The sequence below is a fragment of the Sorex araneus genome, chromosome 1 (genome assembly GCF_027595985.1).
Source record: "Sorex araneus isolate mSorAra2 chromosome 1, mSorAra2.pri, whole genome shotgun sequence".
Taxonomy (NCBI): domain Eukaryota; kingdom Metazoa; phylum Chordata; class Mammalia; order Eulipotyphla; family Soricidae; genus Sorex; species Sorex araneus.
This window is the reverse complement of record NC_073302.1, coordinates 132,192,908-132,220,010: the sequence shown is the minus strand read 5'-3', so window position 1 is coordinate 132,220,010 and position 27,103 is coordinate 132,192,908. Positions and strand designations below refer to the sequence as shown.

The following is a 27,103-nucleotide window of genomic DNA, read 5'->3' as shown; positions in this document are numbered from 1 at the left end:
GAGACTCATGCCCCAAAACAGTAGAATGAAGGCCTAGGAGGATTGGTCCATGGTTGGAAGCCTGCTTCAAGTGCCTGGGGAGAAGGAATTGGGATAAGTAAGGGGCCATGATGACAAAGCCAGTTGGAACGATCACTCTGGATAAACTCTGCTAAAAGTAGATAAAGGAACAAACATAATAACCTCACAGAATCTGTATTGCAGGGGATGGAAACTGGGGACATGGATGGTGGAAAATGTACACAGGTGGAGGGATGTGTGTTGGAACATTGTATGACTGAATCCAGATCACGAACAGCTTTTAACTGTGTATCTCATAGTGATTCAAGCTTTTTTAAAGGGGGAAGAACATTTTTAAAAATACCCTTGTCAAACAACCATATAATTTTTATTTATTTATTGTGGTGGCTTTGGGGCCATACCTGGCTGTGCTTAGGGCTCACTCCTGATTCTGTATTCAGGTATCACTCCTGGCAGTGCTCAGGGGACCATATGGGATGCTGTGGATCGAACCTTGGTTGGTTGCATGCAAGTAAGTTCCCTGCCCACTCTACTATTGCTCCAGTCTCCAATAATAGCATAGTTTTTTTTGTTGTTTTGTTTTTCTTTTTTTTTTTTTCTTTTTGGGTCACACCCGGCGATGCACAGGGGTTACTCCTGGTTTTGCACTCAGGAATTACTCCTGGTGGTGCTCGGGGAATCATATGGGATGCTGGGAATTGAACCCAGGTTGGCCTTGTGCAAGGCAAATGCCCTACCCACTGTACTATCGCTCCAGCCCCTAGCATAGTTTTTAATGGCGAAAACTCATCCATCAATTCCAAAGCTGAAAATAGGATGAAAACCATTTAGTGTATATGTTTAGTGACTATCTAAAAATTTCTTCATTGAAATTTATCCTTACTTTCTATACTCTACTATGTTTCTAATTAGCCTTATTTTCTATATTTTTTATATGCACATATGTTGCCAGGCAGAGCCTGGCAAGCTACCCATGTGTATTGGATATGCCAAAAACAGTAACAATAAGTCTCTCAATGAGAGACGTTACTGGTGCCCGCTCGAACAAATCGATGAGCAATGGGATGACTGATACTGATACTGATACTGATACTGATGTTAGAAACTACCTTTTCAGCACCATACTGAAAGTGCAAAGTTTTAATACTGGAAAATTTTCATAAAATTGAGGAAAACCACAATATTCAATTATTGTTACAAATCTCTGTTTACATACTATACTCCAAATACTAGTTATTTAAGTGTTACTCTGCCTTTCACAATTTTTTTTAACCAATTTTAACCACTGAGTTATGTTAGGTACCAAATATTTCAATACTTTCTATAAGGCTTTCTTAATTTCTACACCCCCCACCTCCCACCACCTCCCACCCCTGGTCAAGAGTCAAATCTCAAAATCCCCAAATGGATTAGATAACTAATCATTGTTTAATAATAAACCTAAGTTTCTATTTATAAAGCTATGACCCAATTACTTTAAGTACACATCTTGATTCTTCTGCTTGCAAAATGAAATTTCTTCTCATACTTAAATATGTGAGGTTAATTTCTTGGAATATATTGTGACTACAGCTGTTTGAAAAATGAAATCAGATATTATTCTATTTAATAGAAATTTCAAAAATACTGAAGATGCTTATCAGTTTAATTTTTAGATGAACATTTGAAAAATAATTTTCCCACATTTATAATTTTATTTGAGAGAAGGTCAGTGTGAACATAGGATGATATGCTAACAGGAAGATCTCAAATCTGTTAAGTAATAAAGAGCAGATGTCCCACTACTCACGAAAATATTTTTCTATTAAAAGGAGAGAAACTGAATTATTCTTCCTTAAAATCATAAGTAGTTATTTACATACTGGATTAGCAAACTCTCACCTTGACTCTAGCCCTAGCCAATCCTCTGTTCCCACAAAATTATTCTATTACTATGATAGTCAGTAAGAAAATTCTCACATCAATTCAAAAGAGAGCATAATCATTTTAATAGCTATTAGTGGATAAGTATATATATTTTGTCTTATATATTTTAATATAAAGTATGTATGTATAAATATAATCAATGTATACATTATTTATTCTAAGTTTACAATAATACTATTAGCTTTAATTCATAAAATATCACGTATTCTTAATGTCACATTTCACTACCTTCAAATAATTAGTTTCTATAATTTAAATTGTAAAACTAAGGAAAGTCCTTCAAACAATCGTTACATAATATATTTAGACTGTAATATTCACTGTAGACTATTTGAAAGCATAGAAAACTTTGTGTGTGTGTTGTAAATTAAGATTTTAAGCTAAAATAATTACATTTGAACTTTAAACAGGCAATTAAACAGAAACAGTAAACCATGTTTACAAATAACTTCAAGTACCAGAGAGTACAGCAGGCAGGGCACTTGCCTTGTACAAGCAGATCCAGGTTTTAGACCTGACATTCCGTACAATCCCTGAACCCCCACCAGAAATGATCCCTGAGTGCAGAGCCAGGAGTAAACCCTGAGTACCACCTGTTGTGGTCCCAAAACAAAACAAAATGAAAAATAAGTCTGAATCCTAAAGGAACCTTAAGGAAGCTTAAATTACTTCCGACCAAAAGTGGAAATGACAGAACTTAAAATATTTTAGCTCCATATTTGTATAAAACATGGTGTAGGTGAAGGGTTTTTAATTTTTTGTTGGTCTGCTCTGCTCAATCAAAGTACTCTGCATAAGTTCAAAATATAAAAACAGATGTAACTGGGGCTGGCTTGATAGTGCAGCGGGTAGGGCGTTTGCCTTGCACGCAGCCGACCCAGGTTTTTGAATCCCAGCATCCCGTATGGTCCCCTGAGCACCGCCAGGGGTAATTCCTGAGAGCATAAGCCAGGAGTGACCCCTGTGCGTCGCCGCGTGTGACCCAAAAGAAAAAACAAAACTATAATTGGATTCTTTTTCCAGGTGGGGCATATGTGCATAATCAAGTGTTCCCATCTGGAAGACGGATTTTTTTAAAGCTATTATCAGAGGCCAGAGAGAGCATCAGGGGCTAGAGTGTTGCTTGGTATGCAGCAGCCACAGGTTCAATCACCAGCACTAATATCAAGAGGATTTGAGCTCTGGCAGAATATATGGAAAGCCATAGTTCCTCATAATAATGGAATCCTTGATTCAAATACTCACTTCTTTTCTTTTTTTTTTTCTTTTTCTTTTTGGATAGGAGGAAGGGATAAGAAAGAGAGAGAGAGAGGTAAGGGTAATGCATTCAAAAGAATGCAGAGTGACATTAAACAAATTAGTATTTTCCACAGCTGTAAAAATGATACAATAATACAACACATATGACATGGTTACAATGACTATTAAAGTTGAAAATCCATATAAATTTCTTCAAGTACTACATGATCACATAAAAAGTGTTCAAAAGCATTTGCTATTAATAGCTTATTATCATCTTTGGCATTGGAAATAACACTGCTATGGGTCCAATCAACAAACAAATAATTATCACCAGATACACTGGCAAAATAACAATGTACTTCCTAAGTGGATACTATAAAGATAACCAAAAGATTCTCCCTCTTTTTTAGTGTATCAAATATGCTCTCAAGGTTCTGCCGTGTGGGCGGGATATTCTCGGTAGCTTGCCAGGCTTTCCGAGAGGGACAGAGAAAATCAGAACTCGGATTGGTTGTCATGTGCAAGGCAAACACCCTACCCACTGTGCTATTGCTGCAGCCCATATGAGATGCTAGGGATTGAATTTGGGTTGGCTTCAGACAACTCAAAAATCTAAGAGAGCTCTATACCAAAAAAGTCTTCAAGAAACATTCCTCCATGTGTTTGTGTGTGTATGTGTGTGTGAGAGAGAAAGAGAGAAAGAAAGAGAGACAGAGAGAGGGAGAGATAGAGAGATAGAGAGAGACAATCAAAATCAAACAGTGCTTTATACTTATAAAGATTTTAAGAAACATTTCTCTGTGTGTCTGTGTTGTGGGTAAGAAAGAAGTTAGTGTATTTTTGTGCTTATAGTTATTCAGTTTGTATTTCTGTTATTTTGGATTTTCAGTCTGTGATTCCAGGAACAGAACATAGGGCTTCAGTTATTCAAGGCACACACTTTGCCACTGAGCTATATTGCCAGCACTATGATGCAGTGTTGAGATTAGACAGAATTAGTTTCAAAATCTATTTGTGCCCACACCAGCTGTATGTTACTGTATTAAACAAACCTGTTTAATCTCTTTCAGTATCAGTTATCTTATTTCCACCATGACAAAAACAAACAAAAAAACTAAACACACAAAGACCCCCATAATCAGCAAGTTTTTCTAAGTAAAAAATTAACATGCAAAATATCTTAATACAGTGCCTGGTGCCCAAAACAGAGATCATTTTAGAAATTTTAGAAATTTCACTTCTAAAAAAAATAGATATCTTTTTGTTCTTTTGTTTTGTTTTGTTTGGGGCCACATTCAGTGGTCCTCAGGGCTTACTTATTCCTATATCTGAACTTAGGAATTGCTCCTGATTGGCTCAGGGATCATGTGGGGTGCCACGGATTAAACCCGGGTCAGTGGTGTGCAAAGGAAGTGCCCTACTTACTGTACTATTGCTCCAGCCACTATTATTTTTTTTCCTTACCTAACTGCTCTAGACAGAGTCTTTTGTGTAATCTTAATTATAATTGGAAAAGGCACCAAAATTTTTTCTTAAGACATCAAGAAGAATTAACAATTAAAAACATTATTCAAGGAAGTGTAAGACTTTTAAACTAAAACTACCAAACACATTGAAAGGAATTTAAAAAGATCAAAACATGAAGATATTCTATATTCATAGCATGGAAGAACTATTTTCCTTCAGGTGACAAAACTTCCCAAATTAACATACAGATCCACTATAAACCCTGACAAAATTCTAATCACCCATCTTTGCAGAAATGAATAAGGTGCTCCTAGAATCCAAATGCAAATGCATGGAAATGCAATAGTGAAATCCAAATGCAAACAATGAAGATAGTCTTATAATGAAACGAAGTTGGAAGAGTTCCATTTCTTTTAAATTTATTATGAAGCTACAGTAATGAAAAGAATGGAGAACAGGTGTAAGGACACAGAGAACCAGTCAAATAGAAACAAAATGCATTATAAATAAACAGATACATCTAGGATGAAATCATCTTTTGTTTTGTGTGTCAAGACCACTAAATGGAAAGAAATATTCTAGTCAACAAATAGCCCTGAGACAACAAGACAGGGTACCTGCAAAAGAATTCATCTGTACCCAGTCTCAGATCATAAACTAAAATTAACTCATAAAGGATCAATGACTTGATCTCAATTTTTAAAAGTGATTTTAAATTTATTTTTTGATTCTGGTAATTCTCACCCAGATGCATACATTTTCATTTCACAATGTTCTCCATAATGTCCCAAATATTTTAGTAAATTGGTGTTTGGGAAATCTTCATTCTGATTCTTTGGATGCAGTATAATCTCTTCTAAATAAATATAGGGAGTAATGTCTGAAATCCAAAGTAGGCACCTGAAATTGTGTAACTTTACAAATTTCACACATACAGCTTTACATATTTATATACCCACAGTAGAGATAGCTATAGATTGAAAGATAAATGGTAAATAGGCATATATAAGAAATACAGTAGAACAATTTCCTAAATATAACTTTTCAAAATTGAAGAGCTAAAATTTGTTTTTGTCAAAACGAATACCCTTTTATGCCCTAATTTGCTCAATAGTTTGATTTCAAATGCAGTTATCAGTTATGCTTATATCTTCACCTTCTTCATTTGTATTCTAAATCAACACTGACATACGACCAACATGAACTTACCCTAAGCATGGGGCCATTTTGAAAGACATGTGGCTCATCACAAACCACACAATATTCATTCAATACAGGGATCCGCTGTTCCGCAAACTCGATTGTCTGAATAGGACAACACAGAGAGGTAATTAAGGAAAGCTCATCAATGATAAAATCATTACTACAGCAGATGGAGCCTGACACGTACCTGTACTAGGAAGCCACGGTCTCGTATTGGAATGCATTTGGCACCATTTGGCTATAAAAAGCAAAGTAAAAGAACAAAATGATTTTTAACTGGGCAAATACATAAATAATAGCCTTTTGCTTACAGCAACAGTGAATACAGATGTGGTCTTTCAAACATTGTGATATGAATAAAGTCACTGATCAGGACATCAAGAAGTTAGAATTTATTAATATATTCCTTCTGCTCTTACTCTTGCGATCTTGGTTATACTACATAAATTGCCTTCATAATTTCTGTTCTAGTACAAATGATTGACATCTTTATATGATCACAAAAGCTCATTTCCTGTACTAGTAGTTCATCAACAGATGTTCCCACCTCCTCGGTTTATAGAGTATTTCAATCTTACTTCACAATCAGAATTATTCCTCCAAGAACCAAATAGAAAGCTGAATGGCATTCAAGACTAAACTCCTGTATTCTGCTTATCTGCTATCCAGAAAGACATGGATAGATCTTCTTTTATGGAATACTTGAAATTGTTTTCGCAAATAAAACTATCATAGGAAACTTCCTGCAACAGAAACTCTGAAAAGGGTCAGGGAGAGAGTTCAAAGGGTCAGAGCACACATGCGTGGCAATGCTCGAGGGTCCAGTTAGATTCTGAGAGAGCAGCTTCTCTTAGCACTGCCAGCAATGACCTGGGAGGGTCTTCAATATAAATTTACATATGCCTCTAAAGCTTATTTTTGATAAGAAATATGCTTTAGGGTTGTCCACCTGAATGCGGCATACTTTAACATAGCATCTCCACAACATAAATATAATTTTATGGTAAAATTGATAATGTAAGGACCAGGTAAAGAGCTCAAAGGGCAGCGAGAATGCTTTGCACACAAAAGGTTCAGCTTTAATAATGAACTCCCAGCACTCATGATTCTCATGATTCCTCTGGCACCACTAGGTGTAGTACCTGAGTGTCGCTGGGTGTGCCCCCACTCCAAAAACAAACAAAACAAAATTCAGTTTAATTTGAGGCATAAATCTATACATATGCAACACAACTTTCTGACAACACTACCTTACTTTTAAAACTATTTGCTGCTAGGTGTGTCCATATTAAAAGCAAATAGCTAAAGATGTGCTTCACCCTAAGAGACACACACAGACACACAGACACACAGACACACACACACACACACACAGAAAGACAATAAAAACTGCCTAAACAATTTAACCAATTACTTAATGTATACACAATAACATATGTTTGTTTCCTTATCTATTATAAATATAATGCCAACTTCACTCTAAAATCACTCTAGAGGTAAAATTCCTCTCGGCAATAAACTAACTCCTAATAGAAACCACCACAACAGGACTTGAGTTTATGGTTATCTCCAGACCCAGCTGCTCCCCATATAGCCTCAGGAGAAAGTGACCTTCGTTTCATAAATTAAAAACTTAAAGGATAGCTTTAACTGAAGCTCTAGAGCACAGGCATGAAAATGCTTTCCTTCTTCCCATAACAAACATGCTCATGAGCAAATTTTTAAAGATATTAAAGTTTCACTCTAATATCTAAAAAGCAAAAATATTACTCTTAATTTAAATCAGATCATTCTTATCCTCCACAACCCAGGCGGGAGACTAATGATAGAGACAAATCAACATAGTCAAAATTCTGTACTTTCTTAACAGGATGAGCTTTGTGAAACCCGCTGACTTCCTTCCACTTCCGGTAGTGTTCAACATAAGAGTACTGAAATGGACCATAAATCAATAGTCGTCTTACTTTTATTTTTCAAGAGTCAAAACGACCATTCCAGTATGAGCTGTCAATGTGTGGAAAAGAAAACAACACCGCTCCCCCGCCTACTATAAGTCAACATTTTTTAAGAAATGAGAAGAAACTCATCCTGCTACTCTTTCCTCCACGTTGGTGCAAACACATTCCCTCAACTGCACATGAGCTAAGAGATCTAAAGATGAAAATATTTACGCACAGCAGGCTGGGAAGATGAAGATGAAGATGGTGTTAAGATACCAATAAGCCCTGAGGTAAGAGAGAGCCTCCTGCCCTCTGTGGTAGGTTCCTTGAAAAGCTCTGTTTTGGATGACTTGGGGGCACTGGAGTAAGACTTGCTGAGTAACTTGTGACTCTTCAGTCCGTATAATTCTTCCACTCGGAGGTTACTGGAGTAAGACCTGCTGAGCAGTTTGTGTGGCTTCAAGTTGGCGTTGTGCTCACATCGCGGCTCTCCGGAACAAGACCGAGTCAGAAGTTTATGGGACTTGAGCGTGAGGCAGTCCTCTTGCTTGACCACTGCGGGGCAGGGGCGGTTCAAGAGTTTGTGTGACTTCATCGTGGCCACTGTCTGCTCAGCCCTGGGGTCGCTTGACAGGGAGCGACCAAAGGTCCTGTGGGACTTGGTGGCACACATGTCATCTGCCTTGACTGTGCTGGAGCAAGTCCTCCGCAGCAGCTTGTGTGTTTTGGAGATCCCGTCTTGCTCAGACTTCAGTTTGGATTTGCTTTTACCACAACCAGGGGGAGGATAACTTGGCGACCTTCAAAAGTGAAGGACAATTAATAAGGGACAGATCGGGAGTACAAGCAGACCCTAAAGAACGCTTGTCAGGCTCAATCCAATCAACTCTCCCTCATTTTGGCAGGGCCAATCCTGCTAACACATGAATACAGTCTATCCTGCCAAACCTGAAATCAAAACTGTGTATAAAAGGAGCACAGGGAATAGCGCAGTGGGGAGATAGTACAGTGGGTAGGGTGCTAACCTCACATGTGGCTGAGCCAGGTTTGATCCCCACTACTCCACAAACTCCCCCAAGCCAGCCAGGAATGGTCCCCTAGTGCAGAGTCTGGAGTAAGCCCTAAGCCCTGCCAGGCATTGCCCCAAAACATAAGTAAAATGAAGGATGGCAGAGAATGACACATTTGTCTGAAAAAAAAAAAGAAAAGAAAAATGATTATCGTTTATTTTTCTTTCTACTCCAGAGTCCTATATAGCAAGGAAAACCAGGTAATTTGAAACAAAGAATCTCATTTTAGTAAATGTAACATGTTAAAGAAAGAAAATTCCCTGAGATTATCACCACTGAGGTGGCCCTGGCAGCCCTTCATTCTCGGGTCGGTCATTGCCTGCCACACCTGTCCCCACAGCACTGGTTTAGGAGCCCATTCCCCTAAATAATCTCAATGTGTATCTCAGACCTGTGTCCAAGTATGCAACTTGGACAGTTGTTTGGAATTCATAAGGAAAACAGATGCAACAAATAGAAACAATGCTCTAAATGGAACAGCACAAGACGGACAATGATGAGGTTCTCTGTTACCCACCTGCGCAAGGTAGAAAATAAATGCAGGGGAGATTTCACTTTCTTGTCTGACAGCTTCTTATTATGCAGGCAATTGGATTTTTCTTTGCTCTGTTTCCACTGCTGTGTGACAAACGTCTGCATGATTCTGTTAAATGAAAGATAAGACTGTTAAGACAGTTCCAAGTGTTTAGTATATAGCGAAGACATTAATTAAAGGAAAATAAATACATAATCATCTGAGATGTTAATCCTACGACCTGTTTTTATTACCTGTAGAAATGCATGATGTAGGAAATGTCTATGACATGTTGTGTTCCAATCAATAACTAATTACAGTGACAAAAATATAAATGATAGAATTCATATAATGGGATATTAAGAGATTTATAAAAGCAACTTTTTGGATCCCACCCTTTAGCTACATAACAAAAACTTCTGAATGTTCTGGGCTGGAAATAACTATAGAAAAGGTTTTGATACTAATTATGACTTTACTAGGATACAACTCAGTTTGTCAGTTGAAATGCTTATGAGCAGTATTCATAGAAAGGAAACCAAAGTGAAACTGTAAAACTATAAGTAAAAATGAGTCATGCAAAACAAAATCAACTCTAAGGAGGAATAGTATACCAAAACACTTCCTCTTTAAGATAGCTCCATTCACTTTCAAATAAGTATTTTGATTGACATTTGTTATTGCTGTTGGCTAGTTTGAAGGTCTTTAAAATTTTTTTGGCTATTAACTGATGTAGGATGTGGGTAATGCTTAGTATCAATACGTAAGGCACTTGTCTTACATGCACCCAGCCCAAGTTGGATCCCCAGTACAGCATATGGTACCCTGAGCACCACCAGGAATAACCCCAGAGCACACAGCCACGACCAAATGCTGAGCATAGCCAGATGTGGCGTCAAAAAAACGAAAATAATTACGTTTCAGTTTCCTTGCAAAAATCAAAACATGCTTATCATTTTGGGTTTTGTTGTTTTGCCATTCTGACACAGATTGATATTTATAAAGAAAAAAATGTATCAATGTGTTTATCATTTACAATATGCTTAAAGAGTAAAAGGAAACTTTTATGAATATACCACTTTTATCTCTAAAATGCTAGGATACTGTTCCCTCCAGCCCCAGCAAGTAGCTACTATTTTACACACTCCACAATAAGGCAAAAAAATGAAATGCTCCTATGTTGGCCTGAATACAATAGGGCACAACTGCGATCCTGTCACTGTCAGAAATAGATGGACTGACATGCCAGCATGTTAGCCAAAGGGGTTGATATGACTCAGTACTCTAGCGCTTCTCGGCTCAAGATTCTTCAGGTCTTATAAACCATCTCGGGGCACCAGAAACACATCACTCAGACTTACCACCCAACCCTTAAGTCCACTAGGCTTCCAGGAAGCAGTCGCACATGAAATTATTCTGGGTCTTTTGAGAAGCAAAGATAGGTAGTGAGGAAGAAAGGAGAAAAACTGCTATCAATACTGAAGGATCCCCAAATCACACTAAATTCCCAGTAGAATTAAAGATGCAGAGCTTTTTGTTTACATTTAATCTTTCTTCTTCCTTGAACCTAACCTGAAATCCCCAGGAACAACATCCTTTGTACCAAACAGACGTTTATCCTATGATGAACAATTGCTATTTCTTCATATCTCCTCCTAAGAAATCCCAGCATGAGCTTTCCAATTTGTGACAGACTCACCGGAACGATATATTAAATCAAAACAGCCAAAACTTCTCCTACTTCATTATACCAGCATTATAAAATGTGTCTTCAAAATCGGTAATTTTTAAACTTGGATACCCAAATACCTGGATATATTCCTATACAAAGAGGAGGCTGGGACAATAGTCAGTGTCATGTTACTGTCATCCCGTTGCTCATCAATTTGCTCGAGCCGGCACCAGTAATGTGTCCATTGTGAGACTTGTTTTTGCTGTTTTTGGCATATTGAATATGCCATGGGTAGCTTGCCAGGCTTTACCGTGTAGGCAAGATACTCTTGGGAGCTTGCCGGGCTCTTTAAGAGGAGCGGAGGAATCAAACCCAGGTCAAACATATTAAATTTCTTATAGAAAAATTATTTTTTCTTACTATTGTCCCATGGACTGGGCTGAGACAATATTCACTGTATCACTGTCATCCTGTTGCTCATTGATTTGCTCGAGTGGGCACCAGTAATGTCTCCATTGTGAGACTTGTTATTACTGTTTTTGGCATATCAAATACGCCATGGGTAGCTTGCCAGGCTCTGCCGTGCGGGCAGGAGGAATTGAACCGGGCGTGCAAGGCAAACGCCATGTCTGCTGTGCTATGGCTCCAGCCCAGGACAATATTAAGAAAAATAATTTTTCTATAAGAAATTTAATATGTTTGACTTCAATGGTAATCTGAAATCTACATGTGGCAGCACATTTCTGTAATAACTGCCTCAAATCTGGCTTTCTCAACATTCTTACAAGTAATTTTCAATTAAGCAAGTAGCTTAATCTCTCTGGGCCTTGGTTTTATCACCCAGGAAGTACTGATAATAATACTATAGGCTTCATATTTTTACTATAATGATCAATAGAATTGATATGTATAAATTGCTTAGAACAATTAGCACACCATCAATACTCACAAGATTTTGCTACTTCTGTTTTCATTTATATGTATAGCTTCCAGAAACACACCAGATAACCACAGAATAAACATAATGCGTATCTTTAAGTTGTAAAAATATTCCTTAATAATAATAGTCTCTTGCAGAGAATCTCTTGCCCGCATGCCTGGCTGTCTTCCCCAGGGCCCCTCTGAGGGGATGGGCTCCAGCTTCCCTCCCCACCCCGAGCAGAGGTCCCGGCGGCCGAAGACCACCGGAACCTGGCTGCAGCCATGCTGGAGGCCCCTCTCCACACGTTCGGACAGGCTCATGCATGAAGGTACTGGCAGAGGAACCCAGGTGTGTGTAATCCCATCAACGGCCAACATCCAGAGAGAGACTTAAAAGCAAGCTCTCAGAAGCGATATCTTTGGCCTGCTTCTCCCTCTGGGAGAAACTGGCAATCTTCTGAGAGTTTCCTGCCCACATGGGACAGCCTTGCAAGCTTCCCATGGTGTATTCATATGAAAAATCCAGTAACAAGCTGGATCTCATTCCCCTGACCTTGAAGAGCCCCCAGTGCAACATCGTTAGAAGGGCCGAGTCGAGATGGACTTCTAAGATCTCAGGGAAAGGACAAAATGAGATGTTACTGAGCCTGCCCGAGAAATCGGTGATTAATGGGATTTCATGATTCGTGAATAATTATAGTTTAGATTCCTAATCTGCTTTACTAATTTGCTGCATGCTTCTAAAAAATTAACATTTTTTTTTATAGTCCAGGAGTCTCTTATTTTTAAGCAAACATTTCTCATGCCATGAATTCCTAGGGAATAGGCTCCAGCAGCTCAGGTTCCTCTCCGTTGGTTCTTACAAAGTGGGCTTCTCTGGGTGGAGCAGGCTGGTGCTTCAGTTGAGCCCAAGTCCCTCTCTCTTTGGCTTCCTTCTTTTTTTGATCATTTTCCTTCACCGGTTTCAGGAAGCTGTCTCGAATTTTAGAGTGCTTAATAGGCTCAATGCGGACATTAATTCTCTTGGCAAGAATCTTGCCCTTGACTTGTTTATTAACGACAATGCCAACAGCATGCTGGGTAACATTGTAGACTCTTCCAGTTTTGCCATGATAACATTTGTGGGGCATTCCTTTTTGGACTGTGCTCATTCCCTTTATGTCTACAATATCACCTTTCTTGTATATACACATGTATGTGGCCAAAGGAACAACTCCATGTTTTCTGAAAGGTCTAGAGAACATATAGTGAGTCCCCCTCCGCTTTCCCTTTGTGTTGGTCATTCTGGCGCTGGCGGTTCCAGCCGAAAGGCAAAAATTAACATTTTTATATTTAAACTTTATCTCACAATTATGAGAAATAAATCAGATTTTTAAACTATGTTATATTGAAAGAAAAGAAACTCTGAGTGACACAGTCAAATCCAGTTGTTTATCATTAAGAACACAAATATATAGCAATAATTAGCCTAAATTAATTAAGGGTTAAAAAAAAAGTCTAGTCCACCTAACCAAATTTTCCTCATAACTAAAATTATCCACAGAAATAACTTTATAAAATGCTAAACATTTGGATGAAAATATAAGTAAAATGTGTTACACATGTTATTTATTCAATAATATTATCATAGAGAGACTATAATGAACAACTTTCCTTAGTTTCTCAAGTTTAGAAATATACATTATTTATTTTTCCGAGCATATCCAATTGATATGCTCAGAAGTGACTAAGAGCAGAAAGCTACTTATTCCTAGACTATTCCTAGATTTAATAACCCTTTTTACGATTCTTACTTTGCGTGGATCAACCTCATTTCACTATAATTAGCTGGATTTGAGACTACATCCGGTTGTGCTCAGCGTTTACTCCTGGCTCTGAGCTAGGGATCACTATTAGCGGGGCTTAGTGAACCACAGGGAGTGCTAGAGATTGAATCCAGGCCAGCTGTAAGCAAAGGAAGTTGCTGCCTACCTTCTGTACAATCGCTCCATCTCCTAAAAATTAACTGTTTTACTAGAACTATTGTTTTTATCTAAACTAAATACTTATCTAGAACTACTCTAAAATTACTCTTGTGGTAAATATGCATCGAAAGTTAATTTAATAAAGGGTTAGTATCTATCTATGTTAATATTATCTCTATATAAAACATTTTACCTACAATGACTACTATCAAAAGAAAGGAATTTTTTTGAATAAGAAAGTATTTCTTATTCTCCCTGCAGACGTGGAGAAAAGAAAATACCCACACACTGTTGAGGGAAATATAAATTTTACAATCACTGTAGAAAACAGTTTGGGGATTCCTCAAAAAAATTAGAACTATAATATGATCCAGTGATAATTCTTCTGAATATCTGAACAAAGGAACTCCCCCCACACACACATACACACAAAATAGGTGCACCCCTATATTCACTACAACATTACCTACAACAGTAAAGATAAAGATAAGCGTACATAAATGGATGTAGCAAAACTATGATATGCACAATGGAATATTACCCACCATTTAAAGAGAAGAAAATTTGCCATTAGATCATAATTGCTAAACATTTGCTTTAAGTTAAAGTTCACTTAAGCATTGTAGAAATAAAGTATATTAAATCTATTATCTATTATTAAATGTATTATCTACACATTCAAACAGTGTTTCCAAAATTTCTGCAAGAATTTATACTATCAAACATAGTAACGCATAACTCACATTTGTGCAATACTGCCTCTATGTAAAGTCATTAAAAACCTGAAATAATTCTTTAGCTCTGTAATCAGTACAATCCATGGTAATAAGGAGTGATGCTACAAACAAAATGAGCAAAGTTCTCCATTTTGAAAACAAAAATTCCAAAGAATTTTCTCCTAGAATATTGCTTCAAAGACATTATAATGTAGAATACCCATGAAAAACTCTGAAAAATGAAAATTAATATGTAGGTTTGACTGAAGGGTCGAACCTGTATGTTTAAATATACAGCGATTCAATTATATCTCAATGAATTTAAACTAAAGAAAAGCATGCATACCACACAGAATATTATACTTCAAGTAGGCTCTTTAATACAAATTCTTTAAGCTGGTATTTCAAAAATCACAGACTTTATTAAGTTTATTTTTGGTCCATGGCTAATTGAGGTATGACCCTTAAGTTTTAAATATCACTTCAATGATGTAATTTTATGTTCAGGAAAATTAGACATAAAATTTATGTTAAATTATGATTTATTATCTCAAAAGATTAATTATATTAATCACATTCAAATAGGAAATACTGGAAAAATATTAGCATAAGGATAAATGAATCTCCTGAACTTCTCACTTCTAAAAGCTCTGAGTGACTAAAAATGAACTGAAGATCTGGGTGGAGAGAAGGCAGGAGTGAGCAAAACAAGAACTCAGTCCCCTCTAACTGAAATTTTTTATTTTCTGGAATAGAACTCACTTTTTTAGCTGATGTCCCAAACCAAAACGTTCCTTTGTGGAAATCTGAAAGACATCAACAGTGGGCACTGCAAAGGAAAAAAGGGAATCAGTCAAAATACTAAATTTTAAACTCAAACAGTGGTAAGATAAAAGAAAAATAATCAATAATTCTTTCTTTCTTTTTTTTTTTTTTTTTTTTTTGCTTTTTGGGTCACACCTAGCGATGCACAAGGGTTACTCCTGGCTCTGCACTCAGGAATCACCCCTGGTGGTGCACAGGGGACCATATGGGATGCTAGGAATCAAACCTGGGTCGGCGGCATGCAAGGCAAATGCCCTACCTGCTGTGCTATTGCTCCAGCCCCCAGTATAATCCATATTTCTTTGTAGGTACACAGCATGTTACTTATTATGTATTTAACAATGACATATAATTTATACATTTAAGGTGTACTTATATATACTTATTTACTTACTTATAAATAAGTAAATAATGTAGAAAGAAAATTGAAATAATTCTCTTGGTCATTACATATTACATTTCAAATGTACACTGTATATATATGTAAATATGTGTAAGATATATATGATAACAAAGAATAACATCTAAAACATATTTAGTTATGAATAGCAATATTTAGGATAGTTTTTAAATGGAAGAAAAACATACTTGTACATATACAAAAAACTCTACTGTACAATCAAGAAATGGGGATGAGCATTAAGAAATAAGAAATTTACTTGTCATTACATACTATACTGGGTCCTTTTTATTTTTAGTAGTTATATATATTCCTTAAATTAGTAACTATAATTTTTGTGAAATGAATAATCCCTCAAAAAGTTATTATTCATTCAGTGGCTTAAGAAGGTCAGCTTCTGAATGCCACCAAACACTGCTAAGTGTGGCCAAAGCCCTCCAAAAGAAAATTAATAAAATTAATGATCTCAGGACTGTTTTTAAAGATTCACATAAAGAGTTACTAATCATGGTGGATGCTGACTGTATGGATTCTCTGTATAACCTCCTTATATTATAACCTTAATATAACCTCAAATTTTCATAATTTAAGAGAACTTTATGTTTTATTTTCAAAGGTGACATGGAGGGTGTGTGGGGGGGAAGAAGAATGAGGGAAAATTTGACTGAATATATGTATACTATCTACAGTAAACATTTTCATGTTTCAAAACAGTGAAAGCTATCTTTTTCCTCTCCCACAACGATGCAATAGGTTAATATTCATAGTAGATGTAAAAATTATTCTGATACTCTGACCGTGTAAACATAGAGGTATCAGTAATATGATGATGTGCACAAAATACTATATTTATAAATATCATTTGTCATTTTAAACTGAAAGCTGTCCTTGATATCAGAAACTAGGCTTATATATTTTAATGAGAATCCTAAGAATTGTGTCTTATTTATTTATGTACAATACAATTGGTTTCTATCATTAGTTTCAAAGTGAATAAGATAAGTACTTCTTTTCTTGCTGCTCTTGTTCACTCACAGATATCCTGCCAAAGAAGCCCTAGTCACGCATTATAGTTCAAATGAGTATTTTTCATACAAGGAAAAAGGCTAATTCACAAAGAAAGTGTTAACTAGGTCAGTCTAAACCCTGGATTAGTCATTGTTTTTGCAAGTTCATTTTTCTATAAATGCTCATACCTAAAAAGACATATTGCAGAAACAGTCTCGAAGAAACTTTTTTTTTGCCTTTTTATTTGTCTGCAATAAACCAAGTTGAAAAAAAATCTGTTTCTTCTGAGATGCTAAATTATGTGCTCCATTTTATAACTCTTGTTTTAATCATATACTATACATTGTACTATACTATATATATAGTTAGTGTTACTATATATTATAATTAATTTTTCTTAAATTTTCTCTAAGGAAAAAAATGACATCAGGGAAAATATACTAGTAAGATGGTAATGAGAGTTAAAGCTCTTGAACAAGTTCCATCATGATCTGTGCACTAGAGAAATAAAACTAGCAAAATTTGGACCAAAAACCTAGTATAACACCATGTGAAAAACTTTCAGCACATTTTCCTGTGAATAAAGCAGACAGGACAAGTCATAAAGAGTCCTGAAGTGATGACTCAAAATTCACTTTAGGAAAGAGAGGAAAAGCTAAAGCAGACCACCACTAATGAATCTCCAAGGAAAGCGACGAAGCATGAAGGAAAGAGTGTGCCCTCCCCTCCCGCCCGTCTGTAACGGGCCAGTCTCTGGTAATGCTTCCTGAGGTTCTGCTGACCTTCTTGTCCCCAGGCCACCATGTGAGGTGATGGTTCCCTGGATGCAGTCCTCAGTCAAGATGGGGGTAAACAGCCAGTCACTACAGAACTGCTCCCAAGAGATGGGATGGGAGGAAAAGGAAGATGATACAAAACCTGGAGAACAAAGGTGCAAATTCAGGTCAAGTCCCAGCCTTGGTCAGATGGTGTGGGTGAGAATGGGCCAGCAACTGCATCACAGAACTGGTCAGTCTTGAGCAAAACAGATGGGCCACTTACGCCTACATCAGTGACACCAACAGGGTGGAGAGTGGGGAGGTGGCAAAGAACTCCCAAGAGCTTAGCTGCTGTTGGTAGGAAGGATAAAGTTCTAATGTGCCCAAACTCTAAGATCTCGTGTTCCTGTGACCTGTTCAAACCTGCAGAATCTGGGGGCTGGAGATACAGGACAGAAAAACAGGGACTTGGGCAATCAAGGTGTGGCTCCTACAGAGTTCAAAGTCTATCCCCTACAGCTGCCTGGTCTTAGAACTAATGTATCTAGAGTAAAGAATTCATACAAAAATCCATACAAATCACATTAATTTCTAAAAGATGTACATTTCAACTCCTCCTGAAATATATCTGACTGAGGAAAAACAGCTCCATTTACAGAAATAAAATGATGAATACTGGCCAATTACTGATTTGTGTTCATGACAGATTTCAAAATAATACTGCATTTATAAAACCAACAAATAGAGAAAATACCCAGTATTAGTATAGAGTATAGAAATACAAAACATTAAGTAGATTAATCATGCTAAACTTATTTAAAGGGATAGAAGATAAGTTGGAAAACACAAAAATATTCAGAGGTGATAGAAAAATATTAAAGAAAAAGTAAATGTTGTGGAGGCTCTAGATTCAACCTAGATTCAACCTTGGGACAAATCGATAAAAAATAAAATAATTACATGAAACTTGTGTGAGGTGAATTAAGACCTATGTTTGCAAATTTCAAATGTAAAGTAGGTAAAAGATATTATATAGAAGGAAAAATAGTTCAACACGTCATCCCATTGTTCATGGATTTTTGTTCGAGCGGGCACCAGTAACTTCTCCACTGTGAGACTTGTTGTTACTGGTTTTGGCATATCGAATACGCCCCGGGGAGCTTGCCAGGCTCTGCCATGCAGGCAGGATACTTTCGGTAGCTTGCCAAGCTCTCCGACAGGGACGGAGGAATCGAACCTGGGTTGGCTGCATGCAAGGCAAACGCTCTACCCACTATGCTATCGCTCCAGCCCAGTCCAACAAGTACACACAAGAAACACAAAATAAACATTTCTTATCACTTGTATCACTTGTAGTCCCACTGATCTTCGATTTGCTCGAGCAGGAGCCAGTAACATCTCCATCTGTCCCTGTTGCGAGCTAGTGTAGTCCAATGATACCTGCTCGCTCCAGGGAAAAAAAAAAAGCCTCAAAAACATTTCTTATAGATGAATAAAATTAAAGCACTTCAGACACAAATTAACAGAAGTTTATGATGCAATTTTGCCTGTGTGGAGGAACTATAATGCCTCCCAAATTTGTACTTGGTCAAATCTGTATCATTCCTAAGATTGAATAGGTTTGAAAATTAAACTAAATGTATTCATGCTTATAAATAAATCAAGTGTACACATTAATAGAGATGAAAACAAAGAAATAAAAGGTTTCTTTGATACTGAAGTGGCACCAACAGTAAATTATCTAAATTTAATTTAAAATATAATTGTTAAGCTACTCATCAGACTATGCAACCTGACAAAATTTTAAACAACTATTGTGAAGGAAACATGTTTAAAACATTAACTTTGATTTAAATAATATCAGTGGCAAGATTACCTAAAAGCGTGTCACAATCTCACCTTAGGAAAAAAATTACAGGAATCAAGATTGAGAGAGTTTTGTTCCTAACCAGAGTTTTGTTCCTAACACCAATGTTAGAAGAAGGAAAAATTAAGACATGAGAAGAGCTGGAGAGAAAGCTCAGGGAATAAGTGGATGTGCCCTGCATCTGCCAGGACCTGGTACTCAAGATCCCCACGGGAGTGAGCAGTGCCCTGTAACCAGGCATGGCACTGAGTCAGCTGGCCCAGCTAGCTAAGTTTCACTGGGAAAAGCCCCAGACAATCGGAACACTGCTTAGGCTACCCCTACGCCCCAGATAAGTTAAGAGATGAGAGCTTCTTGTTTTCTTCAATAGCAATTACTTTTCCTCTTGATTATACATTTCTATGTTTGAAAAAAAAATTAAAATGTGACATCTCTGTCACTGTCCAGCACAAAACCATTATCAATAGAAATGTACTTTACAAGTTGATTATTTTAGCAGGTTGCACTATATAAAAACTGAAAGGATATGACAAGAAAGTTTCAAAACAAATTTTCCTATATATACAGGACAGATTTTTCCTATATATATATATGACAGATTTTTCTATATATTTCCTAAATTGAAGGGTTAATTGAGTTTTTTCTAATGGAAAAATTAACAGTAGAAATAAGTTCTTATATACTTTCAGCAACATGCAAAGCCAGACCACAGTAAACAAATGTGGTCAATTAAAGGTGGCTACAGCTCTGAGATGTGCTTTCTGTATCTTGGTCCCTTGGTTTTGGTAGGCTCTTCAATATACTGATTAAGATTTACTGTGTGGGGCTGAAGCAATAGCACAGCGGGTAGGGCGTTTGCCTTGCATGCGGCCGACCCGGGTTCGATTCCCAGCATCCCATATGGTCCCCTGAGCACCGCCAGAGGTGGTTCCTGAGTGCAGAGCCAGGAGTAACCCCTGTGCATCGCCAGGTGTGACCCAAAAAGCCAAAAAAAAAAAAAAAAAAAAAAGATTCACTGTGTGTTTTTCCAGGTTTATTCCTGATATATAAAAAATTTGCTCTTGGAGCCTAGTCACTGGGCTACAAGAAACCTACTCAGCATGTAGAAGCCTCATGGAAGGCAAGTGTTTTAGTTGCAGAGCCTTAGTCAAGTTCCACAAAGCCGTCTCCACCACTGCTAGCTACCTGAAAGCCAAGTACCCTAAACATCCAATGTAGGGCAGCCTTTCAATAACATGAAGGCCACTCAATACCTCTACTGCAAACTACAACACCCAAAAGGAGAGAGAACAAAGGGGAATGCCCTGCCACAGAGGCAGGGTGGGGTGGTGGGGGATGGGGTAGGGGTGGTGAGAGGGATACTGGGATCACTGGTGGAGGAGAATGGGCACTGGTGGAGGGACGGGTAAACAGACCACTGTATGAGTGAAATGCAAACACAAAAGTTCATAAGTTTATAACTGTACATCACAGTGATTCTCTAAAAAAAAAAAAAAGCCCCATTTGCCACCTGACAGGTACCTAGTGGAGCCTGATGAAGAGGCTGCTAAATAGTTTTCAATGTACCAAGTTTTGGGATGGAGAAGTAGGGTATTTGTTTATACAGCAGCAGAGCCTGGCAAGCTACCCATGGAGTACTCAATATGCCAAAAACAGTAACAATGGTGGTCCTCATTCCCCTGATCCTGAAAGAGCCCCCAATACACCATTGGGCTACATTAGCAAGTGACAGGGACAAATGCAGATGTTACTGGTGCCCACTCGAGCAAATTGATGAACAATGGGATGACAGTGATTCAGTGATACAGTGGATCAGATTCAGAGATAAAAATAATCTTTAGCAACCCAAATTATATTTATTGAGCATCAACATTACAAACAGCTTTTATATGTTATCTTTTGCCTCATAAGAGCTTATATATGACATGTTATATATGATAATAGATATTAGAATACAGTAAAATATGTGTATACCTATCGTCATACTGTCAAGACACAATCCACTAATATTCAAGAATATTTAAAAAACATTATCAAGATATCTGTATGCGTACAGAATTATCACGTAATAATCATTTACTAAATAATAAAAGCCTAGTAGAATTAATTCAAATTAATAGAATAATAAACTAACCTGGGCCATTTAAATACTGTGTAAGTGAACAGTGCAGTCTCACAATTATAGGTTCTGTACGAATTACTTCCCAAGCCACAGCAATCTCCTCCTGTACAGAAATATTTGAAATAATAGAATTAGTCACCTTGGGGCTGGAGAGATATTACAATGGATCAGATTCTTGCCTTTCACATGCGCACTTCGAGTTCACCCCCCAGCACCCCACATAGTCCCAGAAGCACCGCCAGTTGTGATTCCTGAGCACAGAGCCAGGAGTAAGACCTGAGTAAAGTGCAAAAACCAAAACAGAAAAAGAAATAGTCATATCTTAGAGTTCTTCACTTTCCCTCAATATTAGAAAGCAAATTTAACTTATTTTGGAGAAATACTTAAATCATTGAGCTCTATACATCACAGCAAGATGTACTAGCTTTGGAAAAGAAAGCTAGCTAAGCTATTCTATAAATTTGCTTCACATATAAAAACTAAAGTATAAGATTAAAAATAATGAGGTGTGGGGCTGGAACAATAGCACAGCGCATAGGGCATTTGCCTTGCACGCGGTTGATCCGGGTTCAATTCCAAGCATCCCATATGGTCCCCTGAGCACTGTCAGGAATAATTCCTGAGTGCAGAGCCAGGAATAACCCCTGTGCATCACCGGGTATGACCCCAAGAGCAAAAAAGAATAATGAGGTGATATAATAAATCCCATTGGTTCAGAACATGTTGCAAGAATCAATTCAAAAACTATACATGTGTACATATGTTTCTTGAATTACTCAATTAATCATCGTATTTTTTAACTAAATCACTCTAACAAAATTCATAAATTACTTATAATGGGTAAGTATAATGGGTAGTGTGCTTGCCTTGCATACTACCAATCCCAGTTCAATCCCAGCATGCCGTATGATTCCCCAAACTCTGCCAGGATTGAGCTCTCAGCGCACAGCCTGCAGAACACACTGAGCACTACTATGAAATGCAGCCCTCAAACAAATAAATAAATGTACCATGATATTTCATAAATTGCTACTTACATCAAGAAAACTAACATCAATATGCAAATCAATATCGACATCATCAATGGCTCCATATTCCCTGAAAACAAAGATTAATAATATATTTTTAATTTTCCTTAAAAGCATATATACAAGATAATATTTGATAAAATATCCAATCACTAATTATAATTCATTGCTGATTTCTACAGGTATCTCAGGAATGAGACTGGATATGAATTTAAAACTCAATCTAATTGTTTTATCTCTGTGGCCCATTCCCTCCATGAATTTCCTTCTTGTCTGTGCATATATCTGCATACAAAAAACAAGATTTGTTTGCTTCATAGTTTTAAATATCCCCAGTTTACTGTATTCAGTAAAACTTCTCATGTGACTGGTTTTTCACTGTACTATTTGAGGATAAGAGTTGACTCTAAGACCTAAAAAGAAGCTTCTGAAATCAGCAAAGAATCATGGAATAAAACAACACCATATTAACAGGTTCATGAATTTTTCATTCTAAACATTCATGGTTTTAAAATTTGTCCAGGTTCTCTGCTTCTCAAATGCCTGTGTTTTCATAGGAAACTCTGAGAGTCTAACATATAAGCATTAAAACAAGTAATTTGTTTCATTAAAACAAATAGTGTGTCTGTTTCACACAAAGACATTACAGAAACAAACTTTTCTCCAGCTCAAGGAGAACACAGCATATTTCTAGGAAAATAATAAATAATAGCTTTTATACTCAAAATATACGTGACATTTTTATATTTTTAGGAAATTATAAAGTAACAACTATGATATAGTGAAGAGACAAAAGTATAGAGACATATATAACAATTAGAGTTAGTGATGCTATTTATTGTGGGTTTTGTACCAGAAACTATTTTCAAGATTCTACATACATATGAACACAATGCATTTTTTATATATATGTGTGTGTGTATGTGTGTATATATGCATATATAATTTCTGTATAAATTTTATACATGTACTAAATGCCCAGAGACATAAAGCAACTAGCCATTACTCTGGAGCAGAGGCAGAATATGAATACACATACCCTACTTCTGAAAATAATTAGCTCAATATTCAATAAATTATCATATTGCATTGGAAAATGAGGTAAAGCTTTAAGAGATTATGTTTTTCATGGCCTTATAAGAAGATATCATTTACCATCCTCATTTTAAAATGAGAAAACTGAGATTCACATCAGTAAAACAATTACTAGGGGGCAGAGGGAAATAAGTGGGGTCAAGTATTAAATTCATGTCCAGTTTCAAAATTTTGTAAAGTCCAGTACATGGGGCAGAGAAGTTGAATCTACGAAGCAGATAAAGTAATCATCAAAAAAAGCTCTGTGGATATATATTCAAGTAATACCAAATACAAAATTTTAACTCTTTTAAAAGTATTTGTCAAACACATTTTCAATGGCTAAATATGAAGAATAAAGGACCGTAGGGGACCTTTTCTTTTCTTGCAATCTATGACCTGAAAACGGCAGTATAATAGAATATATTAACTTAGCCTCTGTGCTTTCTCATTTTCCACTTACAAATATCAAAACACTAAATACATGTTCATGATTTACAAAACTAAACCTTTATATCCTAAAAACTTTATAGCATCATGAAAATCTATAAAAATATTCTAATTGAAGTATGAAATTACACAGATACTCTGACAAGAAAGACCAAAGAAACAAACCACTGTATTTATGCCTTAAGTTCCAGGACCTATTTCCCCTGTAAAGAAAGACTCAGAGAGCATAAACACCACAGGATTTTCAGGTCACACATTCCTCATTGCATTTGCTGCCACATCTGTACAAAAAATATTTATAGACAGGATGCTGTTCCAAAACAGACCCCATTGCCCGGTTGCCACAGTGTGCTGACCCTGAACACTGGCAGGTTGTTTATAACATAAGACATCATCTATCTACAGCTGGGCATGCTGAAAGCAAGTCACTAAAGGCAGACATGAGGACAGAATATTGAAGGTGCTCAAGGAAAGTTTCTGTGCCTACAAAAGCGAATAACAAACATTCTCAAAAATAATCATAGCCAAAAAAAGTGCAAATTTTAATTTTGGGGCTGGAGCGATAGCACAGCAGGTAGGGCATTTGCCTTGCACACAGCTGACCCAGGTTCAATTCCCAGCATCCCATATGGTCCCCTGAGCACGCCAGGAGTAAACCCCATGCATCACCAGGTGTAACCCAAAAAGCAAAAAAAAAAAAAAAAATGCAAATTTTATGTAGGAGAAAGTATGTAACAGTAGAAATTGGAAACATAAATGGAATAAGGAAATACTTAAACTGGAGCACACAAAAAATGTAGGCATTACTTTAAGTGCTTGATATAAAAATATTTAACATGCTAGAAAGAAATGTTCCAAACGTACTGTTTACTGAATAAGCAGATTAATAAAAACAGTATAGACAATAAAATAATACCTTTAGTAAATAAAATAGGAAAACCAAAAAGGTTTTGAAATGTATATAAACATGATGTACAGATTGTGAGAAAAAAATATTTAATGCCAAGTGTTTGTGCCAGAGCCAATAGTACTACAGGTTGGATATTTGCCTTGCACACAGCCAACTGAGGTAAAATCCCTAACACACACATGGTCCCCAGAGAACTTCTGGAAGAGATCTCTGAGCACAGAACCAGGAGCAAACCAGGACCACAGCTGGGTATGGACTATCTCACCTTCTAAAAAAAAAATGATACAAATTTTCTAAAAACGTATCTACTTTTTTTCTTTCTAAAAACGTGTCTACTTTTTTCTGACTACCAAAGTAATACAAACTCAATATTAAATGACAGAAATAGAAAAATAGATAAAAAGTAATTACTCAATCACCTCTTAGACATAATTTTGATGAACCAATAAGTGATTAACATGAATCATTTTGCTTAAATATTATTATAGTCTTCTTTATAGAAATATAATTTGGAGAACATAATATTAGCCATATGATATATAAGCATCTCTTTCCTGTTCTTTCATTTTATCTATCATGTTTTTCTATTTTGGAGTATTCTTTAAAATCATAACATTAAATGGTTACAACTGTATAATAGTTATTCAAAAAACTTTAGGTTGACTTTCTTCCCACTATACTGATTAAGTATAGCTCTGGACAGAAATCTATGTGCATGTGTCTTCTCATGAAATAAATTTATAGAATTAATGAGTACAATAAGTAGTTAAATTATATTTGAAAGTCTTAATATGTATTGTTTAATGTCCAGTTTAAGAAGTTATAATAATTTATTATCATACCAGCCTCATAAGTATAGTTATTCATAACTATACTTATGAGGCTGGTATGATAACTATACTTATGAAGCTGGTATGATCATAACCCATCCCCATCATAACCAAGTAATTTTTCTTCTCCCATCACTTCCAGTATTATAGGAGAGAATAACTTCTGTTTGGATTTATTTGTGACAGCAAGACTTTGGTCATTTTAAACTTACAGAAAGGAATCCAAGACAAAAGATAAATAAGTTAAGAGCTTTATTCATAACTTTTCTTCTTAAGTAGACTAATACAGCACTTCAACTGAATCTAGCAAACTTATGACCTGTAAAAACAATAAAATATTAATTTTAAGGATGTTTTTTGGCCACTCCTGGCTCTGCATGTATGGGAGATCCTCTGGGATGCTGGATATCGAACCCAGGTCAGCAACTGAAAGGCAAATGTCCTATTGCTATACTCTGGCTCCAGCCTGAAATTTTAAGTATTTGTATATGATTTCTTCAATGTATTTTTTGCTATAAACATTTCCTCAATTTCTTTTGAATGGGTAAAAAGAGGAGATAATTGGTTAGCTATGCTCTTCTTCACAGTAACACAACCTGAATCTAGAACTTTGAGACATATAAAAGGTTTGCAGTTAATGAATATGCAGGTAGAGATCTGTAGTAACACATTTTTTTAATGCCATATTTCAAAGAATTTACAATGATATGCAATCCAATTTCCATTGTGATGGTCCTTTTATATAATGCCAGCTTCACTTTACTTGCTGTGTGACCACAAAGCATGGTTACAGTTAGACACAGTCATCAGAATTACTTTTATATCTGAGTAATTTTCAGAGATGGAGATATGACTGGCAGACACGGAATCAAGTCAAATGCTTGAAATATGAATGGCACCTATACTATGTAGCTATATATCTAGTTGTGTCTGAATTATGTATAGTGCTTATAGCAAGTCAAAATAATTTCATGAACCATCTATATTTAATTGCTCATGGTGAAAATATCTCATCAAACTGAAATTTATTAAAATAAGGGATGCAACCCAAAAATATCTAGTGCACTTGTTTCAGTCTGAAACTGAGGTCTGAGAAAAACAGTTCTATACATTTCTTTTTAGACTCTAGTAATCCTTTCAATTTTGAAATTGGTCCATCAGATTTTGCTTGATAT

At 36.4% G+C, this 27,103-nt stretch overlaps 2 protein-coding genes across 4 annotated transcripts in view; both read right to left on the bottom strand.

Annotated features, from left to right (window-relative positions):
- Window positions 1-27,103, bottom strand: part of PARP8 (poly(ADP-ribose) polymerase family member 8) — a 173,112-nt gene that overhangs the window by 38,628 nt on the left and 107,381 nt on the right. For all 3 annotated transcript variants that reach the window (XM_055136503.1, XM_055136510.1, XM_055136494.1), the window contains exons 9-15: window positions 22,674-22,734; window positions 21,649-21,739; window positions 15,419-15,485; window positions 9,387-9,512; window positions 8,035-8,599; window positions 6,047-6,097; window positions 5,866-5,961 (exon numbers count right to left, since the gene is read on the bottom strand). In XM_055136503.1, the coding sequence (XP_054992478.1) occupies window positions 5,866-5,961; window positions 6,047-6,097; window positions 8,035-8,599; window positions 9,387-9,512; window positions 15,419-15,485; window positions 21,649-21,739; window positions 22,674-22,734 (1,057 nt within the window). The remainder of the gene's footprint in view (window positions 1-5,865; window positions 5,962-6,046; window positions 6,098-8,034; window positions 8,600-9,386; window positions 9,513-15,418; window positions 15,486-21,648; window positions 21,740-22,673; window positions 22,735-27,103) is intronic.
- On the bottom strand, window positions 12,792-13,259 carry LOC105943003 (60S ribosomal protein L21-like). Its single transcript, XM_055136520.1, has one exon. It carries the CDS (start codon window positions 13,257-13,259, stop codon window positions 12,792-12,794), a length of 468 nt encoding a protein of 155 aa, XP_054992495.1.

Bases quoted from the DNA above. Each gene is read 5' to 3' on its own strand.
- LOC105943003 (XM_055136520.1), bottom strand. From the start codon at position 13,259: ATGACCAACACAAAGGGAAAGCGGAGGGGGACTCACTATATGTTCTCT.